Source organism: Pongo abelii, chromosome 4 (genome assembly GCF_028885655.2).
Source record: "Pongo abelii isolate AG06213 chromosome 4, NHGRI_mPonAbe1-v2.0_pri, whole genome shotgun sequence".
NCBI lineage: Eukaryota > Metazoa > Chordata > Mammalia > Primates > Hominidae > Pongo > Pongo abelii.
Genome location: NC_071989.2, coordinates 104,512,658 through 104,531,680, shown reverse-complemented (window position 1 = coordinate 104,531,680; position 19,023 = coordinate 104,512,658). Strand labels below are relative to the sequence as shown.

At 39.4% G+C, this 19,023-nt stretch overlaps 1 protein-coding gene and 1 long non-coding RNA gene across 47 annotated transcripts in view; one reads left to right on the top strand and one right to left on the bottom strand.

Annotated features, from left to right (window-relative positions):
- Positions 1-19,023, bottom strand: part of CAST (calpastatin) — a 799,019-nt gene that overhangs the window by 18,036 nt on the left and 761,960 nt on the right. For all 46 annotated transcript variants that reach the window (XM_063724001.1, XM_063724002.1, XM_063724003.1 and 43 more), the window contains 12 exon segments: positions 17,588-17,686; positions 15,401-15,481; positions 14,736-14,774; positions 14,166-14,258; positions 13,944-14,030; positions 12,772-12,873; positions 9,107-9,190; positions 8,142-8,189; positions 6,926-7,021; positions 4,853-4,948; positions 1,379-1,480; positions 799-882 (listed from right to left, as the gene is read on the bottom strand). In XM_063724001.1, the coding sequence (XP_063580071.1) occupies positions 799-882; positions 1,379-1,480; positions 4,853-4,948; positions 6,926-7,021; positions 8,142-8,189; positions 9,107-9,190; positions 12,772-12,873; positions 13,944-14,030; positions 14,166-14,258; positions 14,736-14,774; positions 15,401-15,481; positions 17,588-17,686 (1,011 nt within the window).
- Positions 3,456-5,108, top strand: LOC129059699 (uncharacterized). Its single transcript, XR_008525726.2, has 3 exons — positions 3,456-3,772; positions 4,112-4,207; positions 4,757-5,108. It is a non-coding gene; the product is annotated as an uncharacterized LOC129059699 (long non-coding RNA).

Below are 19,023 nucleotides of genomic sequence, written 5' to 3'. Positions count from 1 at the left end.
CAAGACTCATAATGGGGTCTTCCCCCTTGTTGTGTACAATCTGCACTTTCAAAATCGAAGAAATGGGGCAACTTAACACTATACTCAATGTTAAATAGGTTCTCTTATTTTTCCAACTTATATCTGAAAGTTGTGAATTTTTCTTATATAAAGTAATTGTTCCTTATTTTATTTTTTTCATTTTTTACTTCTTTTTGAGTTAGGGTCTCGCTCTGTCACCCTGGCTGGAGTGCAGTGGTACGATCATGGCTCACTGCAGCCTCTACCTCCTGGGCTCAAGTGATCCTCCCACTTCAGCCTCCCAAGTACCTGGGACTACAGGCACATGCCATCATGTCTGACTCATTTTTTTGACTTTTTTTGTAGAGACAGGGTCTCATTATATTGCCCAGGCTAGTCTTGAACTCCTGGGCTCAAGAGATGCTCCTGCCTTGGCCTCCTAAAGTTCTGGGATTATAGGCATGAGCCACCATGCCTGGTCTATTCCTCATTTTAGTTCTCCTATCTACACAAGGTTTTTTAATATTTCTGGTATTGTAACAAGCTGTGGGTTAGAAAGGAAAACATCAGGTAGCTTAGACATTAGATTTCTTTCACTTGAGGATCAAGTCTACTTAGGAATATTTTAGCTTTGTATCTGGTGTTCTAACACTATTAGTAGTAGACTAATACTATTTGGTGTTTGAAATATGAAGAAACAAGATCTTTATATCCCACATCTGTTCCCAAGTCCCTTTGTTCTGTGTATGAATTCAGTACGAATTAAAATAAAATAGAAAAAGACTCCAGCCTGTTTACCTTGACCTCTTCTAATCTATAATCAGGAGGAATTGTTTCTTCTTTTTCACCAAGCTTTTCACGGTCTTCTTCTTTGGCCTTCTCCTGAAAAAAATTATACCATTTTCATTGTTAGCATGTTTTTTTCTCTCCATAAAATTCATGCCTGAGTGACTAGATTCGAGGTAAACAAATCTATCATTAGGTTAGGAAGTACATATGACCATATGCTTAGTGCTCCTACAGCAACTTCATCTGGCAGGCTCAGGCACCAGCAGAAAGCCTGTTGGGCTGCAAGGCAGCTGTGAGGAGCAGCAGGCAGCTGCTGCTTCCTTCCCAAGTCCCAGCAATGTCAATGCAGGTGGGCAAAGATGAGACTCAGGGGCCTCTGGTCTGTGCATGTCGTCCATCCACTGTGGGGGTTCAACACTGCAGCTTCTTCAGGTTTCGCTTATTAAACAGGATATGCACAATAATAGAAAAAGCCAGCTGGTCATGTTTTACAGGAAATATAAAAAACAAAACGAATGACTAACTTATTTGCAGGGGGAGGAGGTGATCAATGATAGTTATTTTCCAGAAGCATCTCAGTTGCCATTACCTTGACTTTATCCATCACAGGTTTTCCATCTTCTGGATCTGCTTCCTTTTTCCCCAGGCTATCAGCCAAGGCTTCTACAGCATCGTCTGGCACCGTGCCCTTCTGAAAGTGCATTAGTGGATATATTAAGTAGGTGGTTAATCACTCTCTTTAAAACATATGCTATCAATTCAGAAAGGCATATCATTATTTCGGATAAAAGGCACATGCTATCTTTTAATAACTCAAGTTATCAACTGAATTAGAATCTATGTTTAAAAAACAAAATGTTTAACATTCGAGCAAAATTTCTTATATTAAACATTGTGTGCAAATTATATGTTGATAATGTGAAACTTACAAGACCTGACCCAGAGTTGGTTTAGAAATAAGAAAGACAATGGACTGAGGTGTACCACAGATAAGTTGAATACCAGGAAAAAGGAAAGACGTGGTCTTTATGGAGATCATTCCATAGATGGCACAGGGAAGATTTTCAGAGAGCCCACAAGAGGCCATTCCTCTCCATTTCCTGTGGGACAGCCTGGCTTGTCTCAGAAGACGAGGCTCGGAAGCCTGTTTTCTCCACAGGGCTTCTACTGACCAAAGGGGTTTCAGGGCTGGTTCTGGTGACTCTGCCTGTGACCAACTAACCTGAATGGCACAGTAAGAACTGTCTACCTGTGGTCCAATTGTTCAAAATGAAATGTACTCCCTCAAAATGTAATGAACTCTGGCCATGCTGGTATTTAAAATCACACTGGGTGAACACAGAGGATAAATGGTGTCAAGGGAAAATAAAGGGAATCATCTGTACATTAGTAGCTCATAAAATCAACTTAATGGTTCATGGCCAGGACTTTTCTTTTTTAATGAAGAGAACAGGACCAGGCACAGTGGCTTACACCTGTAATCAATCACAGCATTTTGGGAGGCCAAGGCAGGACGATTGTTTGAGCTCAGGAGTTCCGAGACCAGCCAGGGCAACACAGTGAGATCCCATCTTTACAAAAAGTTTTAAAAAATTAGCCAGGCATGACAGTACATGCCTGTAGTCCCATCTCCTCAAGAGGCTGAGGTGGGAGGATTGCTTGACCTCAGGAGGTTGAGGCTGCAGTGAGCTGAGATCATGCCATTGCAGTCCAACCTGGATGACAGAATGAGACTCTGCCTCAAAAAAAAAAAAAAAAAAAAGTGTAAAAGTGTGTGTGTGTGTGTGTGTGTGTATAAAATGCATCATACATAGAAGGGATAAATACTACATACTATACTTTAAACTGCTGCTTCCAGTGTATGGTGATGGGGTTGCAATATCAATGAATTTCCCACTGCTGGTCTTAGTCAAACAAAAATGCAAAAGGCCTTGGGTTAAACAATCTCAGAGTTTAATCTTATTATTAAAATCTCTGACATCACAATGAGCATCTATTAAAATTTTAGAGTAAAATTGTATTTCTGTTTTATATTTTAGCCATCATTTCAAGTAAGAAAAGCTGTTTTTCTGATAAACTGCACTGCAAAAGGAAAGATCACCAAAGAAAAGTGATTTAGCACCGCCTAGTGGCTGAACACTGCATGGGTTTTATTCCCAAGAGCTACAAAAAAAAAAAAAAAAAAAAAAAAAAAAAATCTCTGAGCTTTCTAACCTGTTTGGGATTATACCTAAATTAAGTATTAAGTATTAAGAGTTGCAATACTCTAATCAAGGATATCAAGAGTTGCACTGGCACCCAAGTCTTATCCAAGCAATGTGAGTTGCTACATGATTTAAGACACCTGCTCACACAACAATTCTGTTTTCTCATACTCTATGCTACAGAATCTTCGGAAACCACTGCTTCCCCAAACCTGTGCCCTTTGCCAACCTCTTGCTTAATAAATTACTGAAACAGTTAAAGGAAACCTAGGAGAAGAAGCAGACTTAAGAACAAAGGAATCTGGCAACAGGAGTAAGGACTAAAACTTCTATTTCTGTAGTATTTGATATTATCAAATTCACAACTACAACTCAGGTCTCTGGGATTCCTTAATAAATTTTCTTTTATACACACAAGAACCACCTAGGGAACGCATTCGTCTCCTTCCTCTGGTCTGTCTTCCTTTACTCTCTAATCTTCATGCCTTTCTTGAGTCCTCTGACCCTCATTACACTCTACAGCTATTCTTTCTGGCTTTCGAGGGTGTCACAATCCCAGAAATGCCAACTGCCTCAGTGACAGTAACCTGGGCAACCATGGCCAGAGTTGGTGGGGTTGAGGCCCTGGAAAGGAGGATGGAGAAAGGGAAAACAAGAGCTTTTTGTTTTGTTCCGGTTTGTTTGCTTTCTAACAATCCAATGCTCAGCTCTACAGTCAGGGTAAAGTTGAAAAGGAATTGAGCCCTCTAAAGCCCTGGCAGTCACACTTGGCAGATGAGGTAGGTGGTGCAGGTGCAGGTTTTGGTTACAAGAGTTCTACTGGGGAATGCTGGCTATTGTCGTTTTGACTCCAATCAGTCTCTTTGCCTGCTTTCTTCATCAGAGTCCTCCTAGAGTCCCTCCTCCTCTCCTGTTCTTTACCACTGTGGCCTGGCACCCATGTTGTAAAAAGTACCTGAAGAGTACCCTGAAACCTCAAAAAACTGGGTCGGGCTCATATCCACACTAGTCTTGAAGACAGCTGAGAGCAGGGGCCATACCTTTCATCTCAACTGAGGCTCTGAAATATCAAGTGGATCAAGATCAACTCAAAGCCTCACTTCCCTTATCTATTACAGGAAGATGATCAGGACAGACTTCATAGTGTCCTTGTGAAAATGTAATGAGAAGACATTGCAAAACATCTAGAACAATGGCACAGCAGATGATGAAAGGTAGGTGTTCAGAGGGAAGATGTGCTAATTCTGTAGTAATGAAATACAACTGAAATATAATTCCATCAGATGTTATTCCCTGAGTCAAAATCTATCATTAACTAATGGAAAAAAAACACTAAAATCAAAAGGAAACAAAGATTCACCTTCTTAAACATCATACTTCATATGAAAATTAGAAAGTGAGAGAGAAGCACGAAAAGAAGAAGGAAAGAGAAAGAAATTGAGTCAGTTTCACCTCCTGCAGTGGGAAGAGTGGGGAGGAATCATAATGATTTTACTGCATGTTATTCTACCAGGAAAGTCAGTAAAAAAGTAACTTTGGGCTTTCGGTGGAAATCCATATAGGCTTAAAAGATGCAGACAAGTGAAAAAGCAGGATTATCCACAATAGCTGAGGAACTAGAATTTCAGAAGAGCAGAGAAAAATACAGTTGGGAGTAATTTAATTAAAAATTTAAATCTTAGTCTGAATTTCTACGACACCCCTGAAGCCCAAAGAAACAACAGATACTATAATGATATCAGATTTTATTTTTAATTTGTCAGAATAAGATAAAGTGATGGTAATACACAGCAGAGAGTGACAGGAGGAGGAAGAAAACTTTCTCAAGCCACTGCTCAAATGCCCAGGGAGTCACTCACCAAGGTAGCCGGCTCAGGGGGTGCTGACTGTATACTACACATGGAGGTCCGAGACACAGCCTCCGCCACAGGAGCTGGAGCAGCGGCCTTCGATTCCTGAGGAAAGACACAAGTACTCTCAATAACTTTAGAAATATTTGGTTAATAAGACTGAGTAATGGTAGACCAACAAGACACTCCGCTACATTATATGGTGTGAACATGATTCTCTTGAATACCTAAGGATTGCTAAATAGTAAATAAGTCAAAGCATGCTAAAACTCTTCAGCTGCCATTTTTTTTCAACGTGTTTTTACTTCTCACCTTAGGCAGGTTACCGAAACTCGTGAAACTGAGTTTCCACATGTGTAAAATGAGAACAATGACAGTATCCACATCTGAAGGGTTGGTAAGGGGCCTATATGAGACAATGCAGGCAAAGTGCTATGCATAGTACCTGGGAACACAGCTCAATACATTTGAGCAATTATTGCTATTATTTCTATTATTTATTTGTCATTATGTATAACAAATATGCCTATCATGTAATATAGCATTATGTGAAATATTGTATTTCTATAAATCTAAGAGCACTTTATATACAGCTATGTAGGAATGGAAGGTAGTAGTAATAAGCCACAAGTTCTCGAAGTATAATCCCTGAACTAACAGCCTCAGCACCATAAGGGAACCTAGAAATGCGGATTCTTAGACCCCTACCCCATGTACTAAGTCAGAAACTTTGGGGGTAGAGTCTAGCAGTGTGTGTTTAAAAAAAACTCTTCAGATGATCCTGATGCATGCTAAAGTTTGAGAACCACTGTCCCATCTTATTTTATCACAAGAATAAAGTTTCAAGGCTGGGTGTGGTGGCTCATGGCTGTGATCCTAGCACTTTGGGAGGCCAAGGAGGGTGGATCACTGGAGTCCAGGAGTTTGAATCAGCCTGGGCAACATGGCCAAACCCCAGCTCTGCAGAAAATACAAAAATTAGCCAGGCATGGTGGCATGCACCTGTAGTCTCAGCTACTCAGGAGGCTGAGGCGAGAGAATTGCTTGGGCCTGGAAGATTGAGGCTGGAGTGAGCCAAGACTGTGCCACTACACTCCCAGCTGGGAGAGAGAGTGAGACCCTATCTCAAGAAAAAACAAAACAAAACAAACAAACAAAAAAAAACAGAAGCAAACCTTTAAACAAATTGTTTTAAATCTAGACTTTTATGGAAGCCTATCCTATATGCAAGGTGCTCAGCAGATGGTCATTAATAGGATATGATCTCTTCGTTCAAGGAACTTACTACCCATTTAAACTTGGCATAAATGTTAGAGTTAAAGAGGGACTAAAACAGCTAAACTCTTCCTTGTAACAAAGGCTTTAATAGTGATATATAAAAAAAGAACTACAGATCCTCTGCCATATTGTGTTCTGCTTAATAAAGGTTGGATGGATATAGCTTAGGGAGGGAAAAGCAGCAGATAAAGAAAGCCATATTTTAGCAGCCTTGAAAAGATGAGTAAGACTTTAGTTGATCTAGCATTAGAAAGAAAGGTCAATCAAGACAGAGGAACCAAGTGAGAAAAGCCAGGGATGCACACATACTTATTGTTCAGTTTATTGACACAGGGACATAGTTTGGTAGGAAAGAAAACTGGGTCAAGAATATGGTAATAGGAACTTTTTTTTGTAGGGATGGGAAACTCCTGGGGATAGAAGCAGAGGAATGACATGACTACAGACATGCTTGAGAAAGAATGAGTCCGGTGGACATGAAGGAGACAGCAGAAAGGCCACTGCAACCCAGAGGGGAGGGGTGGTGACAGTTCTAATCAGGTCAGTTACAGAAGCTGGGACAAGAAGGAAGGCATGGGTTTCAGAGCTTTCCCGAAGGAGTCATTGCAGGACTTCAATTGCAAGAATATCAGGGTTAGGTTGGGGCAGAAAGCACATCCAAAAAGGAAGACAAAAACGACATGGAAAAAACGATGGCATATTGGGCTTTCTAACAGACTGCTTCATGCTAAAACAGTCTGTCTCACAATTTTTTTTTAAGATCACAAACCTCAAAACTAGAGATTTATATGTTTAGAAACATACTTCTGTCTTTTCAGTTGGCTTAGATGGTTTTTCTTTACATTCAGACCGGTCAAAATCTTCCGAAAGTTCATCAATGAGTTCTGATTCACTCCGAGGCTGTAATATAAGAAGTGCTGTATATTACAAGGGGACTCTTTTTTATTTTGTAAAAAAAAGTTTTCATGGAGCAATTTTTTTTCCTGATTAACACATATGAGGCCATACTTAACACCCAAAGCTAATTTATAAAGGGCATATTTTTTCCTTTATCAACGTTAAGATAAAATTTTCATGAAACAAGAAATACTAAACACCTCAGAACCAAAGTATTAATGGTTTATTTGGTCAAACGTTTCCTTGATGTTTCAGTTTCAGAAGAATTTTGTTCAAATAAAATTGCCTGTTCTCTACAATGAAGATCTGTATAATTTTTTAAATGTGATTATTATTTTTCTATTTCCTCATGACTTCTCTTCTGAATAAGTGAAAACACGGATGATATATTCCGTTTCTATGATTATGCGGGGTTTTGGCAGCAAAGTTCTGCTACCCCTTGTTCTTTCAGGAGAGTGGTATTAGTTTAGGGCATGTGGAGATTGTCACTAACAACAGTAACATGATACAAGGGCATGTGATTCAGACGCTGGGACTCAGACCAGACAGCCTGAGTTCTAAGTCCTGGGCTTGGCTTGCTATTTTATAGCCCCTTGACCTTGGGCTATTTACACAGGCCCTCTGTGTCTCAATTTCCTCACTGTAAAATGGGAATAATAACAGTACCATCCTCATTCATTGAGGACTCACAAAGATAATATCCAAAAAGCATTTGGTGCAGTGCCAGGTGCATAGCAAGTGATTAATAAATGTTGCTGATTGTATGTGACAGGTTACTACCAACTTAAGGCAAAACAGAATCATTAGAGAATTTGATCAGGATGGAACTCTAAGTGCTAGCTTAATCTGACTTAAGGGCCCTCTTGACATCAGTTTCTAGTGTGCAATAAATTTTACCTAGAAATTTATAGTCTAGTAATGATTTAGGAGGAAGATCATCTTTAAAATATATGGAAAGGAGCCACAGGTATTAGCCAAGTGTTACCATCAGAAGTTCCCCTTTCCTCTGTACTAGGTTAGCATGCAAGTCTGCACAGTGAATTCCAGACTGTCAAAATTATCTTAATTCATACTTTACATGTCTATTGTTCTTTAAGTATCAGAAAAAAATGTATTTCCTAACCTTGGGTTTTTCTTCAGGCTCTGGCAATAGTGGTTTTCCATCTTTATCCTGTAAACGAAATTAAAATTCACTGGAAATGAAATAGAAAATTTTGCTTTCATGTCGCATCAAGTTTGTTTCCGGGAATTCCAGGATATGAAATGTCAGCTAATTGTTTTCTTAGATTTACATGAGTTTGTGTTTCAGATTTACTTTTTATAAAGTATAAAAAAAGGAGTTGAGCTATAAAAATCAAGATGTTACCAAACAGAATGCACATTTACTTTAAGTTATTAAAAATGTTTTTCATCTGTTGGGTAGAGTAATAGGAAAAAAAAGTTCTTTGGCAATAAAGATGTAGCTATGTTAATGAAAGCTTTTAAAAAATCCCAATTCTCCAACCTAGAGTGAAGAGGTGGATATCATTCCTATAACACTGTTTAGTTTTTTTGGATATGAGGTTTCATAATTTAGAATTGTAACCATTTTCCAACATGTGTTTATATGCATGATTTCAAAAGTAAATGACAAATGTAATGACAGGAGTTAGTCTACCATCGTCATCATAATCAAAAACAACAGCAACAAAACCACCTTAACTTAGGATACTGGTAAACCCTCGTATATTCATATCTACCCCTCAGAAGACCTATGGTGCTTTTATCCATATAGCAGTTCGAAAAGAATTATCCCCAAATTGTTTCTTCTGAGTTTTAGGATCTATTGTAAGAATTGTTATATATGAAACATTTAAATCTGTGGGAATTTAAATGAACACATGGTCACTACTTAGGAAGCCAGGCAGGAACAAACCATCCCTCAAGGGGTCTAACTGCAGGGAGCAGAGAAAAAAAGGTTTAGGGTTTTCAGAGTTAATATCTGAATGGGGGACAGACATGTCCTTTGACAATGTCAAGGGTACAGATACAACAAAACAAGACGCAAAGGCAAGATGCTGTTGTCATGCACTGTGGCTAAAAATTTACCGTGGCTGGTTTTAATCTGTACTCAGATGGGATTGTTTCATCATCCTCACCACACTTCTCTAGTTTTTCTTCTTTAGCTTTTGCCTGATGAAAATGGAGGGGAAAAAAAAGTAGTTGGTTAATGCACATAATAAGATGATATCACTTCCTCTGTGTACTTCCAGAGTGTTATAGAGAAGACCAAATCTGGTAAAAGCATCTGGAAGAGCTTTGTAAACTACAAAGCACAAGACAATGGTGGGCAGCTGTGAGAAAGGGAGCAGTGGGTGACTGAGCAAAAGCAGCCCAGCCAGAGATCCCAGGGAACTGCCCTGTTCTGCTCCCAGCTGCTGTGACCTTGGGAAGCCACTTAGCCTTTATTTGGTCCAGTTTCTTCAGCTGTAAAATGTGGCTATTAATAACCCTTACCTAGCTCACTGACTTGTGAAGATCACCAGAGAAAAGTAAATAAAAGATCCTTTGAAGACAGTAAGCACAGTGCAGCAGTTAGTTGCAATTATTTTAATGGCCTTCATTTGTCTTACTCAACGAGGCAGCTGTCTAAGGAAGGGAGAGGAAACACGACTAATTTTCACATTAAACCCAGTTCAGATATGGGAGAAGCAGCCCATCACAAATCTTGGCTGATCCATGGATAACTTGTTTTACCTCTTTTAAAAGGACTCTCTTCAATAATGCCAGGACTTCTCTAGCTTACTGAACCATGAACAACTAGCTGCATTACAAATAAAAGCATAGTTCTATAGTAGATCACTGACTGCTAGGACACAACACTTGCAATTTAATCTGCTGGTGGGTAGTGTGAAGTTCCATAATATGTAAGAATTTGTACCTATTATCAAGGCGTGGATTTAATTTACAAACCAAGGTAGGAGGTTCACTTGGCATATTCCAACCCAACCCATGGCCCCCATCTGCATCTTAGCCTAAGAGTGTGGTTCTTAAACAATTGTAATTAGTAACATTTAAACAGGATATGCACAATAATAGAGAAAGCCAGCTGGTCATGTTTTACAGGAAATATTAAAAACAAAACAAATGAAAACATTTAAATATTAAATGTAACTAAACCCACTGATTGGTTAGTTGATTAATTACTACTTATTGAGCACTTTTAATGGACCAGGCACTGTTCTATGCTTTGGGATTAGTTTCACTGTTTTATAGATAAGCTCTCATTAAAGGATGAAGTCACGGTTTTCTTTTAAACATTTCCAGTCATGCTCTATTTTGGCATCTGGAGAACTCCTGTCATGAAGCAGCACTCCCCAGGTCAGGGCACAGCAGCCTTCATGAACATCCAGGGTCACCTGTATTAAGACGGTCCTCCCCACTAATCTCAGGCTGTGGACAGTGAAAGTTACACATGCAGCCAGAGCTTTTATTTTCCTCTTTATCCTTATGGTCTTGAAATGCCTGCTCTGTGGTTTGTATACAGTAGGCATCCAAAAAAAAAGAGTCTACTGAATTGAAATGGCACTAGACTAGGCAGCCACACCTAAAAATGTGGGAGACTTATAATGGGGTATCATTATAGAATAAAAAACTTTTATTTTATGTTATGGTAGATGATGAGAATACCAAGTAGGCATGGGTTTCCTCTCTGGAGTATTGTGTGGTTTTCCACAGACAGCTCTCTATTCTGGGGTATGCTGGGGTGGCAATGGACGCTCCTACAGGCTGATAGTGACCTTCCTGAGCCTTCTCATCACATCAGACTATCTAGGATGTAAAGGACCCACTAAGTCAGGTACTAAGAATTCAGGTTAATAATCTAGAGGACTGAAAGATCCTCTTTAGAAACATTCATACTTTGTATATGATTAGAAAGGAAAATTAGTGATATGGTTTGGCTGTGTCCCCACCCAAATCTCATCTTGAATTGTAGCTCCCATAATTCTCACGTGTTGTGGGAGGGACCCAGTGGGAGGTAATTGAATCATGGGGGCGGAGCTCTCCTGTTCTGTTCTCATGATAGTGAATAATTCTCACTAGATCTGACGGTTTTATAAAGGGGAGTTGCCCTGCACATGCTCTTTTGCTTTCCTCCATGTAAGACGTGACTTTGCTCCTCATTCACTTTCCACCATAATTATGAGGCCTCCCCCAGCCATGTGGAACTGTGAGTCAATTAAACTTCTTTCCTTTATACATTACCCAGTCTCTGGTATGTCTTTATTAGCAGCATGACAACAGACTAATACAACTATTATGTCATAAGAGTGGAAAAGAAGAGTTCTTTTTGCTGGAATTTTAGTTTGCTGTGACTCTGAAGTTTTCTAGAGGGAACTTAATACATTCATATGCATTCCCAAACTAGTTACCCACATGCTTAAATAACTTATGTCACCTTTTTTCTTAACATCTGCTTATCTGCTTTTAGTCACTTTTAAGACTCCTTTGATCCTGAGGTTTATAACATGTTTATACCCTCCCTTCCCACATTTATTGTCTCTCCTTAAGTGTCTGTAAGAAGCCTGGGGCAAAAGTGCAATATACTTGTGGCCCTGTCGCACTCAGGTGGTAAAGCCACAACTCAGCTTGGCCTCCTGATTCCCCCCAGTGTTCTGCCAACACCACCCTTTCCTCAAGATGACACTGCTTCTATCGGCTACTCTAAGTAATGTATATCTCACATTGTGTTGTAATTAAGTTTCCCTTCTTCCCAATACATTACTTGGTCCTGGAAGATACGAACTGCTGCTCTTGCTCCCCTGCATTCACCATCACAAAGCTTATCGTGCCACACTGTGGCCGGTGAGCCCTCCAAGAAAGTCGAAGATAGAAACTGGCCCATCTTAGGCCAGGGTAGTCCCAGACTCAAGGATAGTTGCTGGAAGTCAGGGAGACTCCCCTTCCCTGATGACTCGGAACAGGAAGTGACAGCAGAGATGGGGCATTGTGACAGCAATGCCTGCCAGCGCCCCCAGCCTGAGCTGATGGAGGTGGGGCGGGCTCCTGGGGATCCCAGGCTACCTTTCCATCTCCCCACAACACTGCCTTGTCAGGAACTGGCAACTCTCTCCTTTCCTTCCTCTTTCCCCCGAGAGGACTGAGTTGAAAAATTCTACAAAAATTATAATTTAATATTAAAACTTTCCAACACCAGATAAGCTTGTTTTGGTTCAGAAGGCTTGTTAAGATCTTGGAGTGTGGTGGGATAAACACTCATCAGCATTATTCTCTAAATATGCAGGAGCTCTAGTTAGAGTAATCGTTGCTTGATTTTAATTTGAGACAAAATTTTCAACATCTTTCCCCATAGTGATAAATGAAGGATCTTCCCACTCCTTGTATAGACATCTCCTTCTCTTATAAACAGAAGCACCCAGAACCCTTCTGAAAATACAAATTTCCAATTGCCAAACTTCACTATTTCCCGCCAGGCATTGCCTCCTTGTTACCTTGTTTAGTCAGGTGTCATTTAAGCTCTAGCAAGGGAGATTCATGTTCATTTCAAATGTTAAAATTCTAGCTGTTTCACAAGTCAATCATGTAACTATCCCCCTTAGTTGCTAACCACTCAGCAATAAATAAGGCACAATGAAGAATGCTCAATTTTACTCTCCAATAAAAGTTGTGCAAGAATTCTAAACATGCAGAAGGCATTCAGTTTTGTAATGTGCAGACTAACATGCTTTGTAAATCAACTCTAAGGTCAGTACCTCATCGACTTCCTTAATCGAGCTGAGGTCGAGCTCAGGTTCTGCTTGCCGGGTGCCCAGTGAAGCCGACAGAGCCTCGAGTGCTTGATCGCTCATTGTATCCTGTTAAAAGTAAAAAAATCCTGTGCATGAAAAAAGACATCTCTGGAGCCTGAACAATCCATTTACTTCTTTGTAAAATACATTTTAGATTATAAACTGAATGTGGATTGGGGAAGTGCTCTAGAAAGGCAATTTTATTTGAAACCTTGCAAAAGAGAGAAAGGAAAAAGAACTTACCAATGAGTGGAAACTGGGGCTAAGACACGTTTCTACAGTAACAGCTTTCTCTGGGGCACACTTCACCCCTTATTTGGTAAGCTAGACATAAAGCTATAGTAATATTATAAAATGCTCCAAACAAACAAAAAAAAGAAGCAAGTAGTAAACTGTTACCACACTGTTTTTCTTTTTCTAAAAACGTATCTCTAAAAAGCCTTCTGACAACCTAAGCTTAGGAAGCAAGGAAGCTTGAAGTGGCCCCTGCTGCCTTTTTCTCTGAAGGCACAATGGCTGATCGTTGTAGGAACTCCCACTCTCAGGGGTGTGGTGCTCACCACTGCTCCCCAGCCTGCCAGATAAAAATAAACTGTCCACTCCAGGAGGGGAGAGGCACAAGCAGCTCTGATAGAAACTGTTCCTGAGCATTATCTTGACTGTTTGCAGAGGAGACATGTGTTCCCAGCCAGCAAAGAGCTGCAGGATTGCCTTTTGCGATTTGTGAGAATTATGTCATAGTGAAATATAGTTGAGAATGGTGGGCAGTACCAGCTACTTGGTGTCCCTCTAGTGACCCTCAGGGCTCAAAGTCCTTTATAAAATCAAACTTGAAGGTTTTATGTTCCAAGAGTGCAATTTGTCTGGTTTCTGCCCTTCTGTGTATCATAATGGTGAGATGGTCTTAGATGACGACTAAGACAACTGTGCTAAAATCATTCACAAGCAGTTATAGAAACACACAAGGCTTGCCTGGAGATGATCAACATAACCCTCATTGGCTTCACTATTCCAGATAGACCTAAGAGGGAAAAAATCATGGCTTCTCATCATGGGTTATATGCTACTGGAAGTTTCCTGAATGAGCTAGATCAGGCTCTGGAAAGCAACTGCTGTCAGGTAGACTGTGACTATACCTTCTCCACCTTTCTTTTCTTCTCTTGGGGTGGAGCAGCACTTCTGACTGTCCCTGCTGACTGAGCTTTCAAAACTTCTATAGATTCCTGAAAGATAAAATACAAAAGATTAGATTTACAGATGAGGAAAGTTTAACTGTAATAGCCTGAACTAAAAAGTTATTCTTTTAAAGTTCAAAATAGTTCCTAACAAGTTTCCCTTAACAACACTAAAAACAATACCTCTTTTTCAGTTTTCTTTCCAGCAGCTGTAGGCGACCCACAGGTGAAGTCAGATGACAAGGCGTCTATAGCATCATCTGGCCCCATAGGTTTCTAAAGAAACAGGCACAGTGATGGGTAACTTATGGGAACCACTCAAGTGGAAGAATGGATCATAAACCTAGCAAATGAAGAATGCACTTTTCCAATTCCCTTGCTACCAAATGAGATGTGTTAATGAAACAACTTAGATCAAAGTGTATGTTTTGAAGAGAGTGGCTACTCATTAAGTATTATTTTCCACTTCCCCCTTTCAAAAGGAGTTACATTCTCATTCTATTATTATGAACATGCATTCTATCCTAATACTTTCTTGCCTTCATTCTCCTTTCCCTCAAAAAACCTACTTATGAGACTCAGGAGCACTGAGACAACCCTCACACCAACCCCTTTCTCTGAACACACAGAAACTCCATTTGATTTGGAGATGAGTTAAGTCATAATCCTCAAATATAGAATTGATAGCCCTGTTCCCCCAACCAAAAATATAAAACTATTAATTTAGATCAGAAGACATGTATGTAAACTCACCGAGGAGTCTGGAGGAGGCCCTGTGATCCCTTCGTTTTTCTGAAACAAATATTAATTTGATGATGTTGAGAAGGTAGAATTAATCCTTAAGATCGGCAAAATGTATTGCCCCTTGTGGGTTGAATTGTGCCTCCCACCCCAGATCTATATGTTCAAGTCTTAACCCCAGTACCTCAAAACGAGACCTGATTTTGAGATATGTTCCTTATAGAATCAAGTAAAGGTGAGGTCATTAGGGTGGGCCCTACTCCAATATGATGTGTGTCCTTATAAAAAGGGGAAATTTGGACCTATAGACATGCACAGAAGCACAGAAAGAAGACGGTGTGAAGAGAAACGGGAAGAAGACGGCCTTCTATAAGCCAAGAATAGGCCTCAAAGATACCTTTCCCTCACAGCCCTCAGAAGGAACCAGCACTGCTGACACCTTGACTCTAGACTTCCAGCCTCCAGAACTGTGAGACAATCAATCTCTTGTTTATGCCCCTGATCTGTGGTACTTTCTTACAGCAGCCCCAGCCAACCAATGCAGTGAGCTTCACAGTAATGACAATTTCACATGCACCATTATATTTTTTAACTTTTAAACATTGTAAAAATATTGACATGAAATTATATTCTAAAGAGGAAACAGTGAAATAAAAGTAAATGATTATTTAACTTACAGCCAATAGTTCCCTATATTTTGGAGGAATTGTGACTTCTCTTTCACCCAATTCCTCTATGTAGGTAGAACTCATTGGATCCTGGAACAAAATCATACACATAGGGATATTATATAATTAATTACCTGACAATGCTATATGCATATTCTGAAACTAAAGCACTATTCCATTATTAATTTATGGAAGTACTGAGATGAACGATAAATCATTAAGAAGCCAACACTTTATACAACTACATTTCTAAGTTTACACAAATACCCACATTTAATTGGCTTAACTCATATGTAATGCTAGAAAATATTCAAAGTACTAAAGTTGACTTCTAAATACATTTTGTTTTCAAATGTTTTCATTATCTAAGGTTTCTAACCAATACAAAAGAGCAGTTAATAAGATAATGAGTTTCTGTATAACCTAATACCCAACTCTATCAGCTTTGTCATTTCTAAGAAAACAAAATCATAGAGTGGATGTCTCCTGTTTAGCATTCTCAAACCTAATTCCCTTTCCCTGTTAATCAGAAATAGCCACCATTCTGAACTTTAGCATATCAATTTAAAGTTATTTTAGAACACTTTTTACATATGTAGGTAACCATAAACACTGTCCAGCATTACTTTGCATATTTTCCAATGTTATATAAATGGTATCATATTCTACATACCACTCTGCATTTTTTATTCAAAATTATGTTTTTGTAATGTATCCACGTTGATACAGGAATAATCCATTTTAACCACTATAAAGCACTGAATTGTATTATCCTGTCCTCTACTGAATAAAATTGTTTCCAAACATTTCACCAGTTCTTATAACTCCTTGCACACATGGGCAAGGCTCCCTCCTGGGAACCTCTTTAGAGGTAGACTTCCTGGTTGAAGGGAATGTTCATCATGAACACCCACCAGCTATAGGAAAACTATAGGAATTGTCAGACTTTCACGCTTTTGCTAATCTGATAAATGCAAAGCAGTGTTTCTTCTGTGTTTTAGTATCATTATCCTAATTACTAAGGAGAGTTTCATTTTACTTGCTTATTGGTCAGTCAAGTTTTCTCTCGATTTTCTATTGGGTTGTCTTTTTCTGTTTTTTATTCTTTATAAATTCTAGAAACAAACCCTTTGTTATGTCTGTTGCAAATATTTTTGTCTAGCCTATGGCATGTTTTTTTTTTTTTTTTTTTTTTTTGAGATGGAGTCTCATTCACGTTGCTCAGGCTGGAGTGCAATGGCATGATCCCAGCTAACTGCAACCACTGCCTCCCGGGTTCAAGCAGTTCTCCTGCCTCAGCCTCCTGAGTAGCTGGGATTACAGCCATGCGCCAACTCGCCTAATTTTTTTGTATTTTTAGTAGAGACAGGGTTTTACCATGTTGGCCAGGCTGGTCTCGAACTCCTGACCTCAGGTGATCCGCCTGCCTCGGCCTCCCAAAGTGCTGGGATTACAGGTGTGAGCCACCAGGCCTGGCCGGCATGTCTTTTTTTTAATACCAAGGAAAATATAATTTTAGGAATTAGGAATAGGGATAAACTGAGGGTGGTAAATATCGAGAAATCAAAACAAGTTCTAGTCCATTATACTTCAATCTTGAGGATGGAAAATAAGTGTGTGACCCAGTGGACTGTGTCCCAGTGTCAATCTTAGCACAACAATAAATGTTTGCTAACTCAATGTTATAATGCAGATGCCAAAAGACAAACAATTTCCATCCCCAATACTAATTTTTAGTTGCTATGTTGATGTTGATACTGACATCATCCTGTTTCTATGCAAACGACAGAACACTAGATATTCTTTTTTTTTTTTTTCTCTTGAGATGGAGTCTCGCTGTGTCGCCCAAACTGGAGCGCAGTGGTGTGATCTCAGCTCGCTGCAACCTCTGCCTCCTGGGTTCAAGTGATTCTCCTGCCTCAGCTTCCCAAGTAGCTGGGATTACAGGTGTGTACCACCATGCCCAACTAATTTTTGTATTTTTAGTAGGGACAGGGTTTCACCATGTTGGCCAGGCTGGTCTTGAATGCCTGACCTCAAGTAATCTGCCTGCCTCGGCCTCCCAAAGTGCTGGGATTACAGATGTGAGCCACCGCGCCTGGCCTCACTAGGTATTCTTTTGTACTTCATGACCACGGCCTTATTTGCTCTCCTACCCACTGAGTATGAATTTTCACAGATATCAAGATCACATACTGAAACTTCTGGTACAGTATACGTTGTATTTTCTTCTTCAGTTTCTTCAGGTCCTCCTAAAGTATCTATTAAGTCATCCAAAGCAGCATCCATGCCTGACTGGAAAAGAAAGAACAGATATTTAAATGTTATTTGTTATACATATTTCACTTTTAGTTTAACTACAAAAAAAAGCCATTCTGTGTAGAAAAACCACCAAACACCAAAAGTTCTTCAAATAGTTCCCCAAAATAGTTAAAATCTGGTCTCTAACAGACTTTAATATTTAAGTCTCAAAGTACCAATTCTAGGTTGGAAAGATAAAAAGCCACATTCAGGCAAGAAGCACAGTTTCAACAAGTCTCCAGGCATTACATACATGAACAAATGTACAAGTTCATTAAAGCTGCCAGTCCAATGCACTGACGGTTAAAAAAGGAAAAACAAAACAAAACAAAACAAAACAAAACAAAATACAGGGAATTATAACCATGTTGCTCTAAGCGATAAGGGAAATGCTTGGTATTTATTGCTTATCAATACTTTTCCAGAGTTTCAAACAAAGAACCCCTAAAAATCTTTATATGGCACCTATTCCAAATAGAATCTATTTCATGAGGGAAATCACTCTGTATTATTTCATTCATTTTTTTTGTTGTTGTTGTTGTTCACTTGCTTGCCGGAAGAGGTTTACAAAACAGAAATTACCTGAGACATTAAACGTACAAGAACTCACAAAGTTTACTCTGTCAATATGGGTTTAAATCAGTATAATTGATATGGTTTGGCTCATGTCTCCACCCAAGTCTCAACTCGAATTGTAATCCCCAGGTGTCGAGGGAGGGACCTATAATCCCCACATGTTGAGGAAGGGAGGTGACTGGATCATCGGGGCGATTTTCATGCTGTTCTCATGATAGTGAGTGAGTTCTCATGAGATCGGATGGTTTTATAATTGTTTGACTGTTCCTCTTTCACAGGCTCTCTCTCCTGCTGCCTTGTGAAGAAAGCGTCTGCTTCCCTTTCCAGCATGATTGTAAGTTTCCTGAGGCCTCCCCAGCCACACAGAACTATGAGTCAATTAAACCTCTTTTCTTTATAAATTACCCAGTCTTAGGGAAGATCTTTATAACAGTGTAAACATGGACTAATATAATAATAAAGAAGAGTGCTTCTATCTATTTTTTATGTTAAGGATGACTCGTTATGAACAATAACCTGCATCGAAAGGAGAAAACAACAATCTAGGAAACGACCTTGTATTATTTGATTTAGATGAAAAATAATTATTTAAATTCTCTTTTTTTTCTTTGCAACTACCATATTCCCATGACAACTTTAGGACTCTCCTGATCGTGGATATGTGAAATACAATCTGAAGGCTGTTAGGCTTACACTGATTCTTTTAGGAATTTCAGAAAGAAGTACCTGACTTCTTTAGTAATACCTCTGGTTAA